Raw genomic sequence first — 24,121 nt, 5'->3', positions numbered from 1 at the left:
ATAGAGGAAGGGCTTCAGTTAAAGCCAAGAAACCAGGATAGTTAACAGGTTTTATTCTGATACACACTAGTGCACAGACGGGTAGGGAAGAGGCATACAGATTTATTGGGAGAAAAATAATGTAAGGGACTCGTGAAGGATGGGAGATATGCACAAATGCACTGGAAAGGACCAGTTAAAGTAGGAAGGTGGGCAAGTAGGTGATATGAATCCTCGCAGTACCACCGTTTAACACTAAAACGCCTATTTTTCAATTTAACAAGTACTCCATTCTAGTACTTTAGGCTGCTATTCCTTTGACACTTCATACAAACCCATCTATTACAGCGATCTTGGAACTCGTCCAGAGCTCTTCATCTTCTCGAAAAAAGTTTCTAATTTGAATTGTGCACAAGGTACTTTGGCTATTTTGACAGAAATCTCATATTTTTGAGGTAGTACCCTAGTAGTAATGATGGGCATGTAATTGAACTCTACTGCCCAAACTTGTTGACACATTTTATCAACCTTTTGCTGTAGAAACTGCTTCAGAAGAAATCTCAATTTATTTTATTTGAAAGCACAAGGTCAGAAAACAGGAAAACAATAAACAAAAAAAATGCAACCATTGTAGATGGCACAGCAGTAGGATACACCATAAGAGAGAACAGATATAGAAAGCGACAAGTATGACAGCACACTCGGCATGAATAAAATACAACGTGCAGAAGCTGCACCAGAAAGGAGGCGAGAGAAAATACAAAAGAAAACACAAGAGGTGCACACAGCAAGGCAAAGTGAAAGAAACGGCACACAACAGAAAGTGTTACCTGTTTTGCCTCTGCCTTGCCCCTTGTTCGTCTTGGCGTATAAGTACAACGCTTCTAATATCTCTTAATTTCACAAGCTGAGAACATAACGCATAATGATACGATTCCACATATGGCGCAAACATAATGCATCAGCAAATGGCAAAGTAACAAAAAAAAAACAAAAAAAATGACAGCAACACTGCCACAACCAGCAGTCCGAAACTCACCCCATGATAATAAAAGCATCATGCCCTTGGCCACATAAGAGCTATTAGATTGTACCAGTTCGGAAACTGCTTCAAATAGTGACTAGTCTCAAAGGCCCCTTAGTGGGTGCTTACGGACAGTGGCGCCACCTGGAAGCGGTAAAAAAAAAAAACTGATGCCATTCGTTATTTTTTTTTTTTTTCCCTGCTTGTTTCACCTTTGCATTTACCCCTAACTGTTATACTTAAGTATTTTTGCTACTGCTTATTCAATAATTTTGTTGCCAGGCAGTTGGGTGTTTATTAATAATTTGCAAAGTTTGTAACTTGAACATGGTTTACATTACTGCTGCAACAATCTGTAAGCACCTGAACTTTTTGCCCAATCGGACCACCAATTTTTAATACAAAGAAAAGTTTTTCAACTGACAAGATCAAAATACCTCTCGGTCACACCAAGATGCATGGTCACACGGGAGGAAGAAAAGGTTCCGTGCAGAGTGATGCTAACTGTAGCTGCTAATGCGCAAAAAAGAAAAGAAAAAAAAGGGGCTACATTTGCTGGTAAAATGCTGAGCAAATGAATACGAGATAGCTGAGCTGTTCGATATAGCAGGTGAAGGAGAGAGTGGATTGGTTATGGGGAAACGAAACGAACAGTAATGGCCATACACTCTGTGGACACTTCAACTGCACCATGAGGGAAGGGATGAATGAGAGAGTGAAAAGGAAGATCAGTTTAGTCTGTGGAGTTTAACGTCTCAAAGCAACTCAATCTCTGAGAGACGCCATAGTAGAGGACTGCGGAAATTTTGACCATCCAGGGTACTTTAACATGCACCGATGTCGCACAGCTACCGGAAGAAAAACAAAGAGGAGCTGTTGTGAAGGGCTCAGGATTAATTTTGGCCACCTTAAGTTTATTGATGTGCAGTGACACTACACCGCACACAGATGCCTTCGTACTTCGCAGCACTGAAATGTGACGGCCGGGGTGCTTTTCCCTGTGAACTCTTGTTCAGCACCTAATGCAGCAGCCTCTGAGCTACCATAACGAGTTCCACAGAACTGAAAGCTGAACAGTGTGAACTAAGTGCCCCTTCTGCTGGAATAAATGCTGGACGAACATTACACAGTCTTCCCGCAGTCTAAATAACAGTGCACTGAGACCTCGAGGTAAGCCACTTTCGCAAAGAAAAACAATTCAGCAGAAGCAAAGTGATAATCAGGGTGTTGCTCAAAAGGATGACCGAGAATCAGCAGTCGTGCATTATGGAAGCATGACGCTAGAGACCGGGAGGCAGAGGTGTACCGAGAGGTACACCTCTGAGAGAGGAAAGAACCTGGAGGTGTACAATACACCCAGAAAGTCGCTAAGAGGGAATCTGACAACTTGTTAGCGAAAATCAATAAAGTGATCACTTAGGCTTCCCTGCTTGGATAAAGTGTTCTACCGCAGATGATTATGCAAGGATGAACACTGTACATAGGCATAGCTGTCTCTTTCTATTTATCATTCTTTGTAGAGCAAGAAATCGTCACGCCAGAGAAATTTTGTTGCTTTTGCTCAGACAACATAAAAGTAATCGCCCTTATACTGACAATGACAGGACAAATTCAGTGCATGATAGGCTGTCATTCATAATGCAGCATCAGTCCCCTTATTGCAATTTACCAGCATATGATCTCATCGTGTTTTGCCACATTATCTAATATGCCTCGTAAGCATTGCCTTAATGCTGCATTACTTTCTTCTCTACACTATTGCTGACTGCCTTAACACTTATATGAGATAGAGCATACCTTTACTTCCACCGAATTTCGCCGTAGCACAAGTTTTAAGGGGGGGGGGGGGGGGGGGCAATGTGGTAGCAGCAGTATGTCCGTCGTAATGACATCAACGGCCTGCCATCCTGTGATCACAGCCTGACCAATCACAGTCAAGCACTGCCATATCAACTTACTGTCAATCAGAATGAGCCCTTTGCTGTCACGTGAAATAGGTCCCAAAACAAACCTGTGAGAACAGGCCTACCAGTGAAGAGCGAGACAAAGGACTGCAGAGTTATTCCCATCTCTTTGCGACACTACTTTGCAGCACTAGAGGCCTTTGTTCATCAAACAGCCCAACACTCATTTTTGTACCGTACCTTCAGAAATGTAGTGCTTTGCAGGCCCTGCCAAATAAACTATTCACCTTACATAACCACATCATCCATGCTATGCATCTCCAGAAATCCACACTACCTGTGTGCATAGCTTCATATTTTACTTTTGTTTTAGGGCAATTTTGTGAATATATATCAGCAGGTCTTCACAATTACTGCAAGAAACGACTGGCAGCAAGAGCGAAAAATACACAGAATCAAAATCATCCGCTCATCTCCTTAGAGAAGGTGAAATGACCAAGTAGTTAAGTAACCCTGTTTCAAAAGTGCCTCGTGCCCCTGTCACACAGGCATTTCGAAGGCCCTTGAACTGATAGTCTATCGAACCAAAGGCATTTGAGCACTGCTACACGGGTGGCTTCGATGGCTACTGAGTCAATAGTCTATCGAGCCAATGGAAGAGTTCAGAACTCTATCGAGATCTCGAAGGCCTTCGAGCGGCGACAGCGTGCACTCTCAGACGCGGAGCATATGTAAGAACACGCTGAGAATTGAAATCAGAGCAGCATAACCGCTTAAAAATTATGTAACTTCAAAATATTTAACTTATTTTTCAGAAAAAAAAAAGATTGTTCTGGATTTGAAGCCAGCAGAAAGCACATTAACACTGTTGACAGTGATACAGAAACAACCAACTTGAGCTTCCTGAAAAGTGCATTAATGCCCTTCAGCTTCTCCAAAACAACGGCCTTCATTCCAACGGTCAACAATATTATTAACCAACAGTAATTATGTTTGTAATATTTATGAGATGAAAATTATAGGCCAATTGCTTGTTTGCATGCAAAATTGTGGGAAGCGATGGTGGCGCCATAACACATTGGTGGCTTAAAAGCAGAAAAGTGACAATGTTAGTAATGTAGAAAGAAAAATTCAATAGAATGATTGTATAATTGAGCATGATAGCAACTGCTACCACCCCATTTCAAAGGGGACGCTCCTATATTCCATCTATCCATCCATCATGAGATGATGGAATCTCCTCAACGCGACCAAGTCTGCCGTGTAGCAGTAGCACAACACCTTCGAGTTCGATCACAATTGAGAATCTCGAAGGCTCTCAACTCAATGGCCTTTGAAAGTGGCCGCGTGACAAGGGTATAAGAGAGGATCCAAGATAGACTGAAAAAGGAAAGTGCAGCACATGAGCTGCCGAACGAAAACACCCATTTACGGCACTAATCTGTGTCGCCTGCACAAAACATGTATCACAAAATTTTTATCCAAGTATGATACAACTGAAAAAAAAAAGAAAAGAAAAACTGTTCGTAATTATTAGCCATGGGCTGCCGTGTCCTGTACTACTTTGCTCACCACTGGCAACAGCAACCAAAATCAGGCTTTGGATGTGTAACCATACGAAATTCAATAAGGCTGACGACTGGGCGAGTAGGTAATCGTTCATTTTAAACTAGCCAAAAGACACAACACAGAAAAGAGAAGCAAACGTGTCCAGCCTCGTTTTGTTTGCTTCTCTTCTCTGTGTTGTCTTTTGGCTGCTTTAAAATGTCTGGCTATATGAAACAAGCCAGGAGCACCAAATTCTTGAGCTGAATAGTTTTTCAGGTGGTTAGCTTCTTAACTGCAGGCTACTTTTGTCGCATAGAAGTTCTGCATGGCAGTCACTGCAGACTGAAAAGCCCATTTCAATGAAATTTTACGTTGACTACAATGCCTTTTAACGCGCTCAGTGTGTCGTAAACCTAATCATAACAAAGTTTCATGCATTTTGTGAAAGTAGTTACCTTGCTGCAAGCATTTTAAAAGCTATTAGTGCATGATGTGAGCACCTTGTAGTATGTCGCGAAATTAGGCAACTTAATAGACATGGTGCAGGAATAAGCATCAAGAACCATCCTCAAGTTGAGTGAATGAACTATGCTGGTGCACAGTAAATAGCTAAGAGGCTTAAATGTGGCTTGCCAGGCCTAGATTTGCTACAGGGATGAAGTTATTATAATTTCAAGTGCTGAAATACCATGCCGAAATGCTGAGTGTCCAGCACGGGCACAAATGAACACGGCAGACGTGAATGCGTGCATTTTTTTTCAGTACGAAAAACAATGAAGGAAACATAGCCCACATTAGCGGGCGTTCATCTGCAGTGCTGCAAATTCATGCAATCAGTATTCACATCGCTCAGAGTACAGCCGCCCAAATGTTTAACTGGAACGCATAACGGCTGCATTTTCTGTGATCCTGAGCGCTAACCTGCGAAAAGTCCAAGTATAAGCAAGAGCTCACCAAGTCCTCACTCAACGCAGGAGCACAGAAAAGGCCCCTACGACTTAACAATTTCGGCGACTGTAACGCCATTAGAAGATTACGACGATGCAGGAGCACAGAAAAGACACCCATCGCAAACGCCAGTTAAAGATTTGGGCGGCTGTACATGAATATAATACAGCCCACTAGCTGGGGTTTCTACAAATAGATAAAATGCCGCAACTACAGCACCTTAGGTTTCTACTGTGACTGCTTTTATGTCATTTCTGGCTCTTGGTAATGGCCGCTCTTTTCCCAATTTCAGTTTGAAAAAGGACACTTCTGCGAGTGATTCCCAACACACTTGCTTCTATTGTGAATGCATTATTTTGTTCTTAGTACATATTTCCTCTTGGCATACTGCTAGAAAACACTCCTTTTACAGAACGAGATTCTGTAGCAGGAGGCCTTTGATGGGAGGTCACCACAACGCCTCGTTTTCCTGCGAATATTTTTTTTTTCTTTTCTCACACTACACTGGCAATATTTGACACAAAGAGCCCTAGATCTGTGTCTGTATTCTGGCTACGATTCCAGAGAACTGGACCATTTTACTGAAGTAGTTAGAACAATTATGTCACTTCAGCTGAGGTAGTGCTTTAACACTATTTGTGCATGGCATTACCCTCGCACCAGCATAAATCGCTCATAAAAGTACTACACGACCACAACACACTCAACACATAAATTGTGTGTTTTTGAAGCTTATGTTGTTGCTATGCAGCATCAATGATACCAAGTGTTGCAACTGCTGCTCTGATACATTTAAATGAACAATATATTTTTAATAGCCACAGACCTCTGAGACTAATGGCTGCCTTTCTCTTTTCTTTTTTCCAGTCGCTGCCACAGCTTTTGAACACGCTTTCCCCGCCATTAATTTATTTCATGCAGTGCATTTTTAATTTTTCATCCACCACGAAAGTTTCACTTTTCATTCAACATAAAGTTTGCAGGCTAATTGGCAAGGCGAAAACTGTTCAAACATATTTGTATTACTATCATTTTATTAATTATGCAGCATATTGTAATCAACTTCCTAGCACCTTATTTCATATTGAATCTGTATTGAACCAAACGAAACCACGGCTATGTCTGTGGCTCTTTATTAACCTATACTGCATGTTTATCTGCAAAACTGATGAAAGAAACTCCGGAGAGTGGTACAGTAGTGTGGTATAGCAATGCGACACCGGAGTATACAACTGGGGCCTTATTCTATGAGGGTTTATGTGTCCATGGCCCATTTGGTCCTCTGGCATTGGTCACTGTTGTTCGATGACAGAGTAATAGCCTTCAAGAGTCTGTGGAAAGTGACCTGACGTAAATTCGGTTAGCAACCAGACTCATTTACAATACTAGCTATTGAATTGTCTCTTTTATTTATATTTCACCTCGGTTTTACTTGTTACTTTCATATTTTTATCAATTTTAATTATTTTGTTGCTGTTTGTCACCGAGGATGTAGGGACCAGTTACGTCGAGTCACCTGCTGCTTTCAGTTTTCATTTGATGCTGCTGTCCATTGCCATTATGCCTAATCGGATTGTGGGTGGACGATTGGACCCCTACAAAATATAACCCCAGAAATTTGTGTCAGCAGTCTGTTGCATAGACTGTTGAAATAATTTGAAGTAAGGTAATCAGGCATGCAATACACTTGCAATATAGGTGCAGCCTTTGGCAAAACAGAGCAGTTGTAAGGAACTTCTCCAGCGTCCCTTAATGCCCCATTCTACAGTTTTCCTTTTGAGACCTTCTACCCAAGCCTCAACACCACTTTGGAATAGAGGTGTGCACGGACTCAGGTCGGCCCGAAAGCCCGTACCCGGCCAGGCCTGCGGTCTGGGCTCGATCGCTCTGAAGCCCTCTACCTCGGGCTCAGGCCGGGCCCGGGCCGGAGTATATTTGTCTTGGGCCGGGAGGGCTGGGCCTGGCAAGACCCACTGATCCTGAGTACACACAACTTTTGCGAAAGCGCGAATATTGCCATGGCGCACTAGGAGTCTCAAATTTACAAAATTACTAAGTGCTTTCCTGCATCCTCCCAAAGCGAAAGCGCTTGTGTTCTCACCGCCGTCAATCTGCCTTTCCACCAGCAAGCCCTGCCTTTAAAAAATGCTTCATTTTTTTTTAGAATTCGTGCCATTCTGTTGCCTCTGGTGTCACTGTTGTGGCCTGCTTCTGGCCCCAATATAGCCTCAGTGGAAGCTGGGCATAACTTCCATACCCGATGCATCGGCCGTGTAAAAGTTGCCTCATGATTGCTAGCTCAGACAATGCAGTTGCGGCCCACCTTGCCGCCACTGTGAAAAGTTCACGGTGAGCTAGACGAGCTCGCAGAGTTCTTGGCCACAGAATTAACACTTTGCTCATAATTAGAGCCTGCGCTTTTAGAGAGGCAAGGAAGCTGTGTACACAAAAATGTGTTTTTCTTGCTAAGAACACATGTCATTCCAGCCACCAGTTAGAGCGGCGGGAGAAACTTCAGTGCTGCCGAATCGGATTCATGTTAAGGATTCAGGTCAGGCCGGATCCGGACCTTAAGTCTGAGCACAGAGCTGGGCTCAGAATTCTGGCTACTACACACCTATACTGGCTACTACACACCTATACTTTAGAAGGTCTGCAGGGATAGACAGTTGTTTCCCCTTCCCCTTTTCTTTTTCCTGCTACAAGAGCGACCCCAATGATTCCATCAGAAAATACTATGGACTTGCAAAAGTGCTGTTAAGCCCTTCAGTGCCATTTTCTTTCATTCACCTCACTCGGAAATTCGTAATCAACCGACCATTCCATATTTGTATGTTTCGAGGACTGTGTCTTCCACAACATGCGATCAAACTCAAGATGCAACCAAATATTCCTAACTTTGACACAAGGTTTGTGCACGTCTTCTTTCCATCAGTGTGCATGTGCATGTTAACCCCGGCATCCAGGTCACTGAATTCATCAGAGTCCATCTCTAAAGACGCCCATGGGCACATGTTCAGAGGCCCGGCATCACGTACGCAATGTTGTTGAGAATTCTCGTCAAGGTCTCCTTTGAGCAGCCGTTCATCTCTTTGCCGACCGAAGTCAGGCAGAGCAGGGGACCCAGGGCACATAACGTGGAGTCCAGTAATACAGAGAGACTCCCAGACACTGCTATTTGGCCCTGCAACAAAAACAGCCAAACACGCGCATTCACTCACTCATCCGCTCTGAGCACAGTACCCAAAATGTGTCTGAATCACACAGAATTAGTGCGAGGGGAGGGGGAGACACTTTGAATACAGCGAATGATGACATGAGCAAAGCATCAGTCTGGGTAAATGGAAATTGAAATTAGCTTCGACATTTCTTTGGTTTCAACAGTCAGATCGCTCAGCCCAGGCAATAAAATGGCTGCTATGTCTCAGTAAATACTAGATGTCGGCCGTATTTTTTTCTTTCTTAGTTTCTCAGGAATCAATAACCAGAGGTCATGACCCTAAAACTACATTTACAAGCAGTCTCTTCCTCCTGTACAATTGGCTGAGTTCCGTGAGCTGCTGGTGTGCGTTTCGTGAGCGCCCACAACAGTCGCACACCCCTTTTTTCACCCTTACCTTGCCCCATTTCCTGCGGACGCATTTAAACGACACACAGTACGGGGTTTATTAAAACTAATTTCAGAGCATTAGTCGTTCTTACCCTAGCCTGTACCCATGCCATCAGCATTGGTGCCACCTAAGCCGGCCACTAGTAGAAGTGCAGCTTGTTTACATTCAAACGGAAGTACCAGCAGCAGTGGCTAATGCAGTGAAAACATTGCTCCGCCACTACGTATGATTAGAGCGGCGGCAAAAAGGTATGAAAGGGGTATAGCGCACAAGGCGACGTGTGTTTGAGTATGCGCACTCACACGTGTTGCAACTGAAGGCGTGGCCTGTAGTGCTGAGCTAGCCTAGCCAAGCCAAAGCAAAAAAAAGAGTGTGCCCGTCTCACTAGGTGTTTTACCAGCCGTTCCTAGGCGCCGCTGGCGCCAAGGTGAAGTTCTACTGCCGGCAAGCCTATTTCCACTGAAAAGCCAGTGTCAGCCAAAAAAAAAGCTTACACCATGCTGCTGCAAGGGCAGGGAGTGGCAGATAAGATAGCCTAGGAAAGTTGGAAGAGCAGTCGCATAATACTGTGCGCAGCCCAACCTGTCAAGAATATGAATAAGATGGAACGTTTATATTGTACTGTATGTGACTGCAGCATTTTGCACTTTTGTCTTGGAGTTGGAAATCTGAGCAGAGGTCTGAGGAATTGGGTAAGGGATGGGAGTCGGCAATTAAATAAAAATAATGCTTACAAAATTAAACTTAACGGAAAAGGAAGCAAGAAGGCTGCATGTGCAGGCAGCATCACTTGTGACAGTGACAGATTTTGACTACGACAGGGTTGGGGGTGTTCCTCGTCACCTATTGATGGCTACTGGAGTTCCCTGAGGCAAAAAAAAAAAACACATGGTCTACTCCACATGTTTCTTCACTGACTGACTATCCTGCTCTGAGTGCTACCATAATTACTTTGCAAACAATGTTCTGACATGGTCTTCAATTACAGGGGCCCTTTTTTGCGAGCTACACCTAATATCAACACTAAACAGCCACTAGTAGGAATTTCAAGCATCTGGGCTTCTTTAACATATGATAATATCATGCAGCAGATGACTGCTTTTGTATTTTGTGAAATTCTACAACCGCGGCCAAGAGTTAGTTCTGTATCCTTGGAGTCAGCACCCAAACACTGTAGAGATCAACACCATTCAGTTCTGCCAGCAGTCAATGACTTCATAGAGTGGGGCGTTTTGTGCATATATACACGCCTGCTGAATAAAGGAGGCAGCTTCTTTTGGTCAAAATCGGCTGCCCGCCTGTCCGTCGCTGCAACGGCTCCCGAACGTCTCCTCGAGATCAGGGACGTTACTTGGCGACACAACAAACACCAAAGCCACTGATGCAATGTGGCAGGTCTGTGCACGAGCTGTATTTGCATTAGTTGCTCATACTTTTTCTTCTGTTGTCACCCAAACATCATCCACATAGAACTGTAACTTGAACACCTGACTAGTCAGTATATTGTCGGTCTCTGAGAAGGGTTCTTTCATGCTACCACATAAGCTGGACATTACGAGTCTTTGCTTTATATATTTTTCTTGTTTCAATGTTTTCCTATCATGCAGTCCTGTCATTTTTTTTCTCATTTCATTTTTTTGTATCATTTTTCATTATTTTGCTTGAACAGTTTTTCGCAACTTCACCCCTTTTCATAGCACAATGTGGATTTTAAGTGTTCATAATATTATTTTTTTTCCCCTCAGTTTACGGTTTATTCCTCTCCCTTCTCTTGCATTGACGGTATCTCCTGTCACACGCTTACATCTTTCTCAATTTCTGAGCTGCTCTGCTTTTAACTACAGTTAAAACTCAATTTAAGTAAGTTGAAAGGAGCTCCGGATTATTCTGTTAAATCGGGAACTTTGTTAAATTGAGTGAGGCATTTCTCGCTGACTTAATTCGATGCATCCAATTACATAGTGTCGCAGCACTATGAAAGTTGCTCGGGCATCACATCAATGAACCGTAATTGCGCAAAAAATGAAAATGCGGCCCAGAGAAACAACTGACATCATTAGCACATATGAAAAGAGGCAACAATAATTGTTACCTCAACAAGAAGTGCCCTACAGGACTACTATAAATTTATCCCCAAGCAAAAAAGTCAGTGACCTTTGCTTGCATGTGCTTTGCCAACGACCGCACAGATTTCTCTTAAGTTCGAAATGCGTCCAGCATGTTTTTCGTCCCCTTGTGAGTTCCGTCAAACTGCCTCAACAGACAAAAGGCATCCACTACGTGCTTGACCCGCATCTAATCAATTCAATTAAAAATTATAAATCTCGTTTTGTGTGCTGCTGTTTGATAAAACGGATGAAGGCGTCCCACAATGTTACCATTGGTTCGCAATCAATTGATTTTTCGGCATTATCTACAACACAGGCCAAAAGTTAAGACCTTTTCATATCCATATTTTGAAAAAAGATTTGTTAAATAGGGAGATACTACGATATTGATTTCATTATTTTGAGTTACTCAAAGAATTGGGCCCTATGTGGACCTGAGGGGGAATCGGGATATCTTTGTTAAATCGAGAATTTCGTTAAATCGGGTTTTGAATGTATGCAGTTTTGCTACTTTTATTTGTCCTTCAAGATGCCATGGTGCTTGAGGAGCAAGGAAAACAAAAACAAAATAATAATAAAAGTCACTTGCCTCGTGCTCGGTAAGCCGCTGGCCGATGGTGCTGAGCGACTCGCCCAGGAGCTTCAGGTGAGCCGCCACATCGACAGGGCCGATACCAAGAGACCTCGGCCCCTCGCCAGTGCAGGCCATGGCTCTGGCGTCTTCCTGCGCCGAGGTCAGTGTTGGCGTCGCCGCTGCCGCAGCAGCAGCCTTTGCCGTCCCAGCCCCAGCCCGCCCGTGAGAAGCAACCTGTGCTGTGGTCGTGGAAGGAGCGGCAGTCGTCGTTGGTGTCGACGCGGAGGTGTTTGACGGCCGGCCTGTGCTGATTAGCATGGACCCCTTGGTGGCGGGAACTTTAGCCTTGCGCCGCCATGCCTAGAATTGAGCAAGGCACTCAGGTTTCTACCCAAAAGCAGCAATAAAGCAGGAAATATTTTTGTAATAAACTAGCACGAAAATATACTCCGTGTCATTGTCGCAATCATCCGGTTCAGTGATAATAACTGCATGTGATTCACAGCCATCGTTCCGTATTTCATATAACGCTGACCATATGTATAAAGCTGGTATCATTCTTAGGTCTTGAACTACTTCTCACTCTTATTCGCCCTTTCCTATAGAACATGTGCAGAATTGAATAATCTTCCAATCACTGATCCCAGCGACATCAAACTCTAGCTAATCACACTTCCTATCTAATGACTTCGATCACCTGTTATAATGCAGGATGCTCCTCAAGTTTTGCAAATTACTTTTAGAGCTTTACCTCTCCTGCATTCATTTGGGAGTTTCATGTTGTTCAGCATTTTTCTTGCCCCTACTACCTCACGTGTTCCACAGATGGCGCCATGTATTGGTGCGCCGCATGTTGTTTCATCTCGCGCTGTGCAGCAAACAAGCATCGTCGTCTTTATCGTTGTACCCATGCATGAGAGCAATAGCTTTCACCTCTGCCAATCATGCCTCGTGTAAAACTGCAACACACTCTCACACTGTGCAGTAAACATCATCTTCATCAAGTTCAATCTGCAACACACTCGCGCGCTGTGCACTGAACATCGCCGTCTTTAAGACGTTTCATCCGTGACGCTCCTTCATTAAACTTAAGTAAATGCGTTACACACATATGCCATCTCTCTAAAGAAAGGGACTGCAGCCATTCCAGACAAGCTGCCGAGGCCACAGAATAAAAATCCAGGTTAATCCGTTGCCGAGAAGCTTCCCAAGCGCGGAAGCGGCACATGCGGCTGAGGACAATGGCTAACGCTCGTGAAGCTTGGTTCATGGATAACTGAACCTCTACAATTCTTTTTGTTACTTCCTGATGGTAGTTTTCTTTTTTTGTTTTCATATTCCATGCTCTTATCATGGTTCCATTTTTGCACAGTCCCACTCGAGAAGCAAATGCTTTGAAGATAAAACAAACAAGTAAAGAAGTACAGAGCAGCCGCCTTTATCAATATTACAATATAACATAGAGTTGAAATCAGTGTATGCCCTTGCAATATGTGTGGCACTAACAGGACAAACATACTCTCACCATTTCCAACTACCAGCCCTACAGCAGCTACAACTTCCTACCCTCACCACTAAATGTAGTTCTCTAATTAACGCTCAATACATCTCAGCGTTAAGGGTCCAGCTGCGAGAGAGAAATCACAAATGTGGCGCTGGCAGGTGGTAGCTGGCAGCCGACATGGCCAAACACCAACTGGATGTAGGGTTGCCTGATGTTACGTTTGGCAGGAGCTGATACCTTGGGCCGCTCCTTTCACAAGTGAGGAGAATCGGCCTGCCAGGACCCTTGCATTCAACTCACGTTATCCCTAGTCCATGCAGGCATGTTCACACAGCTTGAGATTAAAGCGGGGCCTTATATGTGGGCTGATAGCCTAGCCTATCGCATCATACCCTCAAAGGCAGAGCTTAAAGGAGTATAGACACTTAATTTTTGGGCTCGTGTTTTACCGTTTGCAATGATGAGTAAGACATTACTGTACATCGATCACCTTGCGGCATTGACTTACGACCGCTGGATAATTTATAATCTAATTTCTTCTCTCACCTGTTTCGGTTTCAGTTTCAACAGCTGAGGGATGGCTGTGACGTCACAGTCAAGTCTAGGTCACACGAGGGATGAAAATACAGCGATATAATAGTTCCTGTCTCGTTTGAATTCACTACAATGCTAAAGCTAGCCTGCCTCAAGAAGAGAAATCACTACAAGTGAAATGTAAATGATTACTATATAGTTTTTTTTTTTCATGCCGCACATAACCTAGACTTGATTATGACATCACAGCGATCTCTCGGCTGCTGAAACTGGTAAGAAAAGAAAATTCAATTATAAATTCTTTAGCGGTCGTAGGTGAAAACCACGTGGTGATCCATATACAGGAATGTCTTGCACATAATTAACAAGAAGGAAAACTGCACCATAATTTTGTGTCTATAGTCCTTTAAGTGTTCCCCATATTTTTTTCTTGGTATTCACAATCTTGCTCTGACAAACTACTAGCTAGCTGTTCCATGCACAGTATGTTCTGCTCAGATTAAAATTTACAGCTTATGGACAGTTTACTTCAGCTCACACAATCTATTCACCTCATATAGTATGCCCGCCCACTCGCCTGCCCACTTGCTTGCGTCTGCCCACTTGCTTGCGTGTTTGTCAATCCATCCATTCGACTACTTCATTTGTCTATCCGGCCCTTCCTACAAGCATGCCTCTGGCAGGTTGTAGTTGGAAGGTGGCATGGCCCATCCCTGACTGGTTGACATTTTGTGTGATGTCACAAGAGTTTCCGCGACGTCAATGGGCAGAAGTTGCCAACTTGGGCAGCATTTTTGTGATGGGAATATAACAACTGGGATGCTTGAATCCCAAGTCAGAGTATGTGCAACCTGAAACTGAAGTGCTAACGCATCCATTTAATGTTTGACCTTACTATGCCAAATTAGCTGTCATTTTTTTATCTAGAAATCATTGTGGCATGATAACGTGATCCTGATGTTAAGCTGAGCTCCACGGAAAGTGTCGCGTAGCTACAACCGACTTCTGTTCGCCTCAACAGCTGCTGGATAAAACTGAAGTGCCATTAAACTGAGACTCCTCATGTGAGAAGAGCGGTGCAACACAAATGTCGAATCTTATGATAAGATTTGACATTTGTGTCACTCACTTAAGGCCATTTGTGTGACTCATCGCCTGACATTCAGGACTGAGCGTACAAGCAAAACAGAAAATCATCTTCGTACAACAAACGAAATGAAGCTTACAATTTTCTCCTTCTCTGGAAGCATCTTCCACGCTTCTCCCAGTTTCTTGCTTATGGAGACAAAATCTGAAGTAAGCAAAAGCGTTTTTAGTTTCAGTAAGACAGATACCAAACATTTAGCGAAAAAAAAAAAATTATTGGTTAGCCAAGATGATTCACAAAAATAAACACAAATTTTTTTTACTGATCTACGATAGGAGAAGAAAGTCTTCACAACGAGATATCTGCAGCTGAAGTCCGTAGCTCCATTATAAGCTGGTGGCTTGAGACCGCTCTTGTGAAAGTCGGGGCCAGTCTCAGGTGCTCTAACGTGAGGTAGCGAAATAAAGTGCCCGCTCGAAAGCACGGCACCCATGTGCCAAGATGACTTCACGCACGCCTTGGAGACAATAATGTACGTCTAGGAGAGTTCTATGCACGTCTTGGAGACTTCTATGTACATCTTGGAGACTTCTACCCATGTTTTGGAGACTTTTGTCCCCGATAGTACTTGAACAGGCTGAGGAAGTATTTCCCTCTAGGCTAGAACAAAAAAAAGACTTCTACATTGAAAAAAATTTTGGATAAATACCCATGCATGCAAAGCCCTCACACATGATTTCTATAGAAGTTAGTGAATTAAACAGTGTAGTGAAGCACATGCATACCTGTGCATGCGACATAATTGTTTGCAAAGAAGCACCAACAACACACAACTGAAAACTAAGCACAGAAATTGCACAGCACAGTCAAGAAGAAATTTCACTTATCTTGCATTCAAAGCAGTCCATGAATTATGCAACGCTCAATGTCCATTCCGAGGCTCGGCCACTTTCATTATTGAGATCACGGTGCCCCGGAAAGCTCAGAAAAACGGCTGAACAAAACAGCCATTGGAAAGTCGAGATTCCCAATGTTAATGCTCCACACCCCACTAACGGCATTTTAAGTGAAATACTGAATTGACACCGATAAGCCCTGCCCATAAATGTACATACCATACACTTCTCATTTCTCATATACAACATGTGTTCATTGTGAACAATCACCTTCGTAGCACAGGTCTGCACCTTCGCTTCACTGTGAACATGGCACCCTCAAGGAGAGCACATGTTAATGGGTTCTTATCTGTATCTTCTGACAAGTGTCTTGCCAATCACTGTGACCTGCTTCAGCATCAAGACTGCATTCAATTTTCATCGCCAAACTAGAGAAGAGAACTGAACTCACCGAGGTCAGGGTTCTCGCTGACTATCCTGCGGCGATACTCCTGACACCACAACATGTATGCCGTCATGGGCCTTGGCTTTGGTTTCTGAGAAAATACACAAATATTTATATATATATGAACGATCATCGCCACACCCTTGGCTGTGAAGTGCACTTGGAGCAAGCTCAACACTTATGTGCACCTTTCATTACGGCACGCAGCCAAACCACAGTAAAAGAATTTTTAGTTTTATTCGGCAATCACTTCATTGCAGAAGACGCCGTCTGTTTGCATTCCAAGTGAAAAAAGGTATTTCAAGTTTACATCATTTTCAGAAGTGTCATTATCTCATTGACCTCGAGTCATCTTATTGATATAAACCTAGGAACCGGATGTTACTACCACATCCGGAATTTCCACCAATCAGGTGGCTTGAGGTAAGGAAGATAATGACACTCCTGAAAAGGATGCAAACTCGAAATGCAGACCATGGCATTGAGCCCATGGTTCACACAAGTCCGTGGCACAGTTAATCGACTGCTTCAAGTTTCTACCCTATCAGTTTTACGCAGTCTTTACACTCTGCCAATTTTCACATCAGATTTTAAATGACCTTGAAGGTGAGCACCTTTTGAGTTTTGCTGCAAAGTTGATGTTTTATAACATTTGCCTTTAAAAACTTTAAAGAAAACTAGTTTTGCACATTCTATACTTAAAAAGCTGCATGCCTAAAAGGGGTAGATTAAGCCCTTCCCCCGTACCAAGAAAAAAATTGTACACAAAAAAACCATGCTGAAGCCCAATTTTCGACCAAGAAAGTCCAAGAAATACACTGTTCTAATGAGAAAGCACCACAGCTACCCGTTCCGAAAGTGACCCATAGATCTACTTATTGGCGCCTGAATTTAGTAACCATGGCGATAGACTGGGACTCCTACTTGCATTTTGTTCTATCTAGAACTGCAAACTGTTGCTAAAACGTTACCTTTTATACTGGTGCCTCGAGAGTCCGTCATTTCATTAATTATTGCAAACCATTCACAATTTCCATGAGACTGTTATGCGCACCTGGTTAATAACAGTGTTTCATAATCATTCAGAACTATGTCTTCAACCAAGCTGACAACGCCAGTGGCACATCTGATTGCAATATAGGAATCTCCTTCATATTCAATGTCAACCTGAACTCGTTTTTTTTTTTTCTTTAATGTTGTACCTACTTGCCCCAATAACACACTTTTTCCTTTTAAGCTTTTAAAAAATCAGAGGTGCATTCATTTACTGTCATGCATGAGAAAAGCTAATATCTTAACAATAAATAATGGCCATATTCATTATGCAAGTAAATACAGTTTATTCTCCATTTCGGCCAATAGAAAAGGCCGAGGTGAAAGGCCCCTAATAGCAAACTGAGGAGGTCCCCAAGTCTTTGCACTAGTAAAAGCAGGGCAGAATATAGCAGGTTTAAGAAAAGACGGGAGAGTCACATACTTTTGATTACAAGAGAGCATACAACGCACTTGGCACGCTTTGTCATAAAAAAATCTTCAACCATCGAGACGTAACTTGAGATGACAGCTGTCATTACCACCTCCAGTAAGGCACTGAGCTACTATTTTCTTTAAAAGAAAAAGGACGTGAAAAGTGAACAAAACAAACACAAATTTGGTCAAACCACACGATGTAATTTTACTTGACCAGGGGTTTTTCCAATGCGCCTAATCAAAATCCGTGGCAGTTTGATATTTAACACACCCGGAACAATTTTGACAGCAATGTTATCTTTCTGAGCAAACTATGTGTCTGTGAAACCAAAACCTGCAAACCTCGTATTTAACGACTAGATTTATTTGATCGACAAACATCTTTCGGCAGCTTGGCATAGATGAACATGACTTCAGTTCTTAGGTGTTTGCTGCTACAATGTGTTATTACCACAGTACTTAACTTGACCAAAGGTACCCCTTCCAGCGGTCCTCACTTGCAGGTTGATAGACACATATACAAAGGACAGTGGAAATTGCACTGAAACTAAATTTTCCCGTTCGTGTCTGTGTCTTGCAACAGGTAGCTTACTGCCACCCAATACTGTGCACAGGAACTACGCATCATACACTCTAATTCCACTCTCACTTATTTATTACAGGAAGCTGCTTTTCTATTTAGGTAGCTCAATGAGTACCATGCAAATTGTATGCACGTCTACACCGACGGTTCAGTGAATGCCGTGAGTTCTTCAGGCTCCATGGTCATACCCGCAATTACTACAGAAATAAAAAATAGGACAATTCACCTTACTTCTTCAACAGCCGCAGAACTAACCGCTCTACGTGTCGCTATTAGGAATATTAGTCAGCAAAGCCCTCAACGATGGTCTATTCTCACAGATTCAAAAGCAGCCCTGCAAGCCTTATAAGCGGCTCTTCGCCACGGAGCCCATGAGCAACTCGTCGCGGAAATACGTATGCCCTAAATGGTGGACATGACCTCATCTACCAATGGCTTCCAGGACACAGCGGCATAGCAGGAAATCTCCGGGCAGACGAGGTAGCACGAACAGCCCATCAAGACAGCGATTGTGTGTTGATTCCCTTTTCCAGGGCAGACGCAGCGGCCAGGCTTCGCACACTTGCGCGAGAACACACGCTCTCCTTGTGGAATTCTGGCTAGTTTACGAACTGCCGCTTAAAATCCCTGGACCCTGACCTGAAGCTCCTGCTTCCACCTGGCCTACCCCGATGTGAAGAAACTTTGCTGTGCCGCCTGTGGGTTGGTGTAGCATTTACAAACTCTTTATTCTTTTGTGATAGGTATGGCAAACAGCCCTGTATGTACAAACTGCGGGTGCGACGAGACTATAGGCCACACTCTTTGTGCGCGCCCCATATACAGCAAGGAAAGATAGTGTCTATGCCGTGCGCTGGAGCGTCTAGATGGATGCCCACTGACTGAAATTAAGATCCTAGGTCCCTAGCCACGGTGATCGTCCGCGGTGAAGGCCTCCCAGGCACTGCTCCGCTTCATGAAAAGCACAGGACTGATCGAAAGGCTATGATTTTTCATGTTATGCGATATGACTGCGAAGTGATGTGATGTGACATGTCTGTGATGTGACTGTACTGTCTTCACCCATCCCTCTCTCACCCGCAACTTTTATACCCACCTACCTCTCTCCCCCAGCGCAGGGTAGCAAACCAGTTCCTTTACCAATTAACCTCCCTGCCTTTCCTCCTCATCTTCCTCCTCAATGATCTATTATGCATGCTGCATTTTTGTTTTGCCAGCTTGACCCTGCTACTTTAATGTAATGATAGAAAGCAGGTACACGTAGCCAAGGCCTTGCCGAGTTTAGTGCATTACGGAGAAAGCATAAGCACGCACATTTTTCAACTTCTATAAAAATCAACGACACCTCTTTAGGGGGAGCCTTTTTGGCTGCTGGAGCTGCCTTGGGTGCAGCGGGTTTCTTGCCACCTTTCTTTGGTGCGGGCTCTTCGTACTCTGGGTCGTCGTTGGTCGCCTTCTTGGTGGGGCGGCTGGCTTTCGCCCGGGGTGCTGCAGGCGCTTTTGCTCTCGCAGGTGCTGCGCCACCTCGCTTGGGTGCTGGTTTCCGCTCATCTTCTGCAATCACTAGGTGGGAGTCCCTCGTGTCATCATCGTCGTCATCATCATCGTCGTCATCGTCATCATCGTCGTCGTCGTCGTCATCATCGTCACTCTCCTCCACGTTGATCATGTCAGCTCGGGGTTCCATATGGTGCAGAGCACGCTGCACGAAGAGAGGACAGCAAGCAGACAAGCAAAAGGTTAAAAGCAAGGATCAAAGGAATAAACGCCAAATGTTCACTATGAAAAAAGATGTGAACACCTGACCCCTATTCTAAATAAAGCAAACAAAAGGATTAAATAGAATGCTGCGCTTGTTCAATGATGTCAGCAGCTAAACCTCGGCATGTTGTCTTTTCTTGAAACGTGAAGCAGCCCATGAAGATAAAAGCTAAGTAGTATTGCTCAGGACGAAGGCTGTGTGGTAATCGACTGTATCACATCATGAGCTTGGTTATTCAGCTGAATAAAAATGCTGAGAGAGGTTAAAAGCAAGGGAAGTGCTAATACAGCCGCCATTTCTTTCAGACACTTTTCTTTTTTTTTTTTCTTTCTCATTCAAGAGGGATAATGAGGCAATCAACGTTTTATTAAATGGACCCATTTTACTTATGTTCAGACCTCTAAATAAAAAAAAAAAAGCAGGAAACTAGATTGGCTGGGCTGCACACCGAACCACATGAAGGCTCATCAATATCTGCTGTTCCCTCCTAATCACATGACTGCTCACCATTATCTGCCAGTCCCTCCTGTGGTGGCAGTGCGGTGTGGGCCTATATTTCTGCTTCGGACGATACTAGATTTTTGGCGGAAATGGGCTCGCTGTACATTCAGTGGGAGCATGTAGAATGCACAAAGGCACCTCACGAAACTACTGGGTTCCATGGAACCTACTTTAAGAACCCCTGGCCTATCCTGCTGAGGGCTTTGTACACTAGTGACTACAAACAGCATCACAATGATCACAATGGAAGGCACAGCCTTCCTTTATAAGTGAGCCTGGCATAATTCACTGCACAAAGTGTTGACTATCGACTACTCGTAATTAAGAACATGTACAAAGGCGCCAGGAAAGCATAGAACTCAAAGGTAGATTACACCTTTCTGTTTGAAAAATAAATGAATAACTGATAATGCCTAGCCCATTTGACATTAAATCTGTGGATTTACTGTTTTCTTTATGGCGTTCTTAAGAGATCACTTTTTTCCCCTTATGTGCAAGGATTCATTTACAGCTCGCTAGCATTGCCTGTCTCTGTCCCCATATGAAACTACGGAAAACTTAATGAGTACCACAGCTGCCTAAGGACACTGGTAACATCAAGTACTTGCCTGCCTAGCTTGCTGGCCAGACTCGAAATCTGCTCCGCCGGCTGCCACAGTCTTGGGCTGTTGAAGCATCTGGAAAGCCGGCTTCTTTCCCTTCTGCTGTTGCATTTGCAGATGTGGCAGCGGCCGACCATACTCCATGGAATCATCCGAGTCTGACTCCTCCTCTGAACTCGTCTCGCTCGATTCCGATGAAGAACTTGACGAATCTGACAGCAAGCAAAGGACACACACAAAGTCATTATCAATGGTGTGAGTGAAGGACAATACCTCTTAATACCTCTGTCACACGAAGACTTCCGATCCTCACTGAACTCGATCTGCATTGAGGCTTTCAACAAGGACTGAAGCATCCGGTGTTACACGGGTGTTTTCAATCAGCACTGAGAAATTTCCTTCGTGTGCACTAGGTGACGCCAAATGTTCTGCCGACAGCCAAAGCACGGTGGTCTGTCGTCTCTCTGTCATCTGCCGTCAGTCACAAAGAGCCTCAAAAAGAAACGCGATTGGGGTAATGATTGCATGATTTCAGTGCACTTAGCAGCATTTCGCTTTTGGCATGTCAGGTCACCTAATCTATCTTTCCACTAGTCGATGAGTGCTGCAGTTTGTCCTTCGCTCCAGTTTCTGCGCCAACGCAGTCGAAGAGGATGCCATATTTTCTTGCAGTGGTGGTGGACCGTGGTGTCAAGATTATAAAATTCACTCAATATAAACAAGCTTAATGTTCTACACATGTTCTAACAATGTTTTAAAAATGTTCTATCATACCTTTAAACAAATTTATTTGTTATTATTTGCGGTTCTGTAGCATTCATTTGTTTTCAAATTTTAGGCCTCGCAGATTATGAGGGTGTCGACGACCGCTTTCGAGTGTGCTTGAAATCTTGAGAGCGATTGAGGAAGCAGCTTCGAGTCAAGCAGGCTTGAGCTTGATTGCACTTAAAAGTTGTAGTGTGACAACCTCGATCTGCACTGAGTTAAATTCAGATCGAGTTCAATGAGAATCGAAAGTGACCGTGTGACAGGGGTACAAGACATTTCATTTATGATGGTTTCCAATGCCTGGCTTCAAAAATCACCGATTACCTGTCAGGCAGGAAAGCAGTGCTAATTGAGGAATCCTGCAGTCAACTCATAGTTCGATGTTTTCATACAAAGGGCAGTTTCTAATCTTCCTATAGTTCATGTTAAGGTCCCCCTCCATAAGCAATTTGAACAAGTTTGGTGAAATTGAGGCTAGTTTAATAATTGTGCAAAAAATAAGGGACTTATTTTATACACAATTGTTGGCAAAGACACATTCTCTGAAAACTCTGCAGAAAAAATTTGGCATGACAAATTACGCCACCTCTATAAGCAAACACTGCCATTTAAGTTGATGAGTTATTTGTGCAGGATGAAGACTATGTGCCACTGCTTCAGCAGCACACTCTCTCAATTTTGTGGTTGCTTTGCCACTTTTTATAGGTTTCTGAATAACCACATGCTGTTGTCTAACCCCTGTGTGTACAGCCAGCTACAAGTAAAAGAAGTCCAAGCGAGAACTACTAAAACAATTACGAAAACAACGATGCTATAATAATAATAATTGGGTCACAGGAATGGAAAGGTGCAGTATCTGTCACACTTGCTCTGTGGACACCTGGACCGCGCCATAAGGGAAGGGAGGAAGGTAAGAGTGAAAGTGGAAAATAAAAGTTTTTGGGTGCAACTTATGAACAGTTACAAATGATCCCAGATATTCTGAAAAACAAGACAGCTACAAGAACATTCCAATTCTCTACCCGTAGCTTGCACTGGACTGCCCGTTTGCTCCACTACTACTGATCTGTCAGTGACTGTCGAAACCTACGATACATTAAAAGGGGCAAAGTGCGGCAGTGACTGTCGAAACCTACGATACATTAAAAGGGGCAAAGTGCGGAAGCGAAAACAAACGCTGGATTCGCGTCCGACCCATACCGTCAGGGACGTTGCTGGAGCCGTAGAGCGGCTGATGCTGCGCCGCTACCGGCACTGCCTTGGGAGCCGTCGGCACGTTCAGATAACCGGACTCCTGGATGTTCTGCAAGTTCTTCAGATGGATCATGTCATCCATGGCCCTTCGTTTGGCGGGGCTCACTGCCGACGCTGCCGTCTTGGTCACCGCGGCGGCCTTGGTGATCTTGATGGGCGCTACTTTCTTCTCCGGCGGTTCGGCCAGCGGCTCCGGTTCGTCTGATCTCGGCCTCTTCTTACCCTTGGATGGCGCGTCGTTCAGGTCGAACGCATCCCAATCTTCCATTTCCATTAACTTGGCCGACTTCTTGCGAACACGACCCGATCTCGAAATGCCGCCACTAGCCATGGTTTCTTCTTTTATTTCTCTACCTCCCGAATGTTGTTGCGAAGGCGGCTACAGCGGTCACCGGGAAATGTGAAAGTCGCCCTCCACAAGCAATTTGAACAAGTTTGCGGAAATTGAGCCTCGTTTAAGGACGCTCTCGCACGACGCGGCGGGTTTTTCTTCGAGACGAATCAGACGCGAAGGAACACTTCAAATGCAGTAGCGATGCGCTAACTTGCGGTCTTGCTTCTTGTACTACGCGCCCCGCGCAGCTGTACTACCTGGCTTGGTCGCCGCCGCCGATAAGACGCCATCAGCTCCGCACTTCGGCGACGGCATGTCAGATAGGTCGCAGTATGTCAGAACGACGATAAATGACGTCCATGGCACAAAAACCGCGCGAGTAATACTAAAACGGGACTAGACGGTAGTCTAGCAGAGCTATTTGCAACGTTGAAATCCTGTCAAAAACAACAACACGACCGCCATACACAAACAACCTGGCCGCAATACATACGCCTTAATATCTTCGTACTCAATAAAACACTAGTATACCTTAAATATACTAAACATAATTTTTTATTATTACTTATTTGTGTTTTTTTATGCTTTTACTACGGTTTTTAACCAAGTAAGCAGCAGATTGTTAATACGAGACTGCTGCTAATGTAACTAGCACATCGAAACTTTGTAGTGGCGGCATTTACGA

At 43.9% G+C, this 24,121-nt stretch overlaps 1 protein-coding gene across 1 annotated transcript; it reads right to left on the bottom strand.

Moving 5' to 3' along the window:
- Window positions 1-1,183: 1,183 nt before the first annotated feature.
- LOC146181760 (uncharacterized) lies at window positions 1,184-23,917 on the bottom strand. The gene is made up of 7 exons (XM_084576766.1): window positions 23,049-23,917; window positions 21,087-21,292; window positions 19,561-19,917; window positions 16,169-16,253; window positions 14,961-15,025; window positions 11,712-12,056; window positions 1,184-8,587 (listed from the first exon to the last, which is right to left on the bottom strand). Exons 1-7 carry the CDS (start codon window positions 23,431-23,433, stop codon window positions 8,420-8,422), a joined length of 1,611 nt encoding a protein of 536 aa, XP_084432892.1. The 5' UTR covers window positions 23,434-23,917; the 3' UTR covers window positions 1,184-8,419.
- Between the last annotated feature and the right edge of the window lie 204 nt (window positions 23,918-24,121).

The sequence above is a fragment of the Amblyomma maculatum genome, chromosome 8, assembly GCF_055883805.1.
Source record: "Amblyomma maculatum isolate TAMU_Amacu chromosome 8, ASM5588380v1, whole genome shotgun sequence".
Lineage (NCBI taxonomy): Eukaryota > Metazoa > Arthropoda > Arachnida > Ixodida > Ixodidae > Amblyomma > Amblyomma maculatum.
Note: the sequence above shows the minus strand (reverse complement) of the source record. Positions and strands in the feature narration are given on the sequence as shown.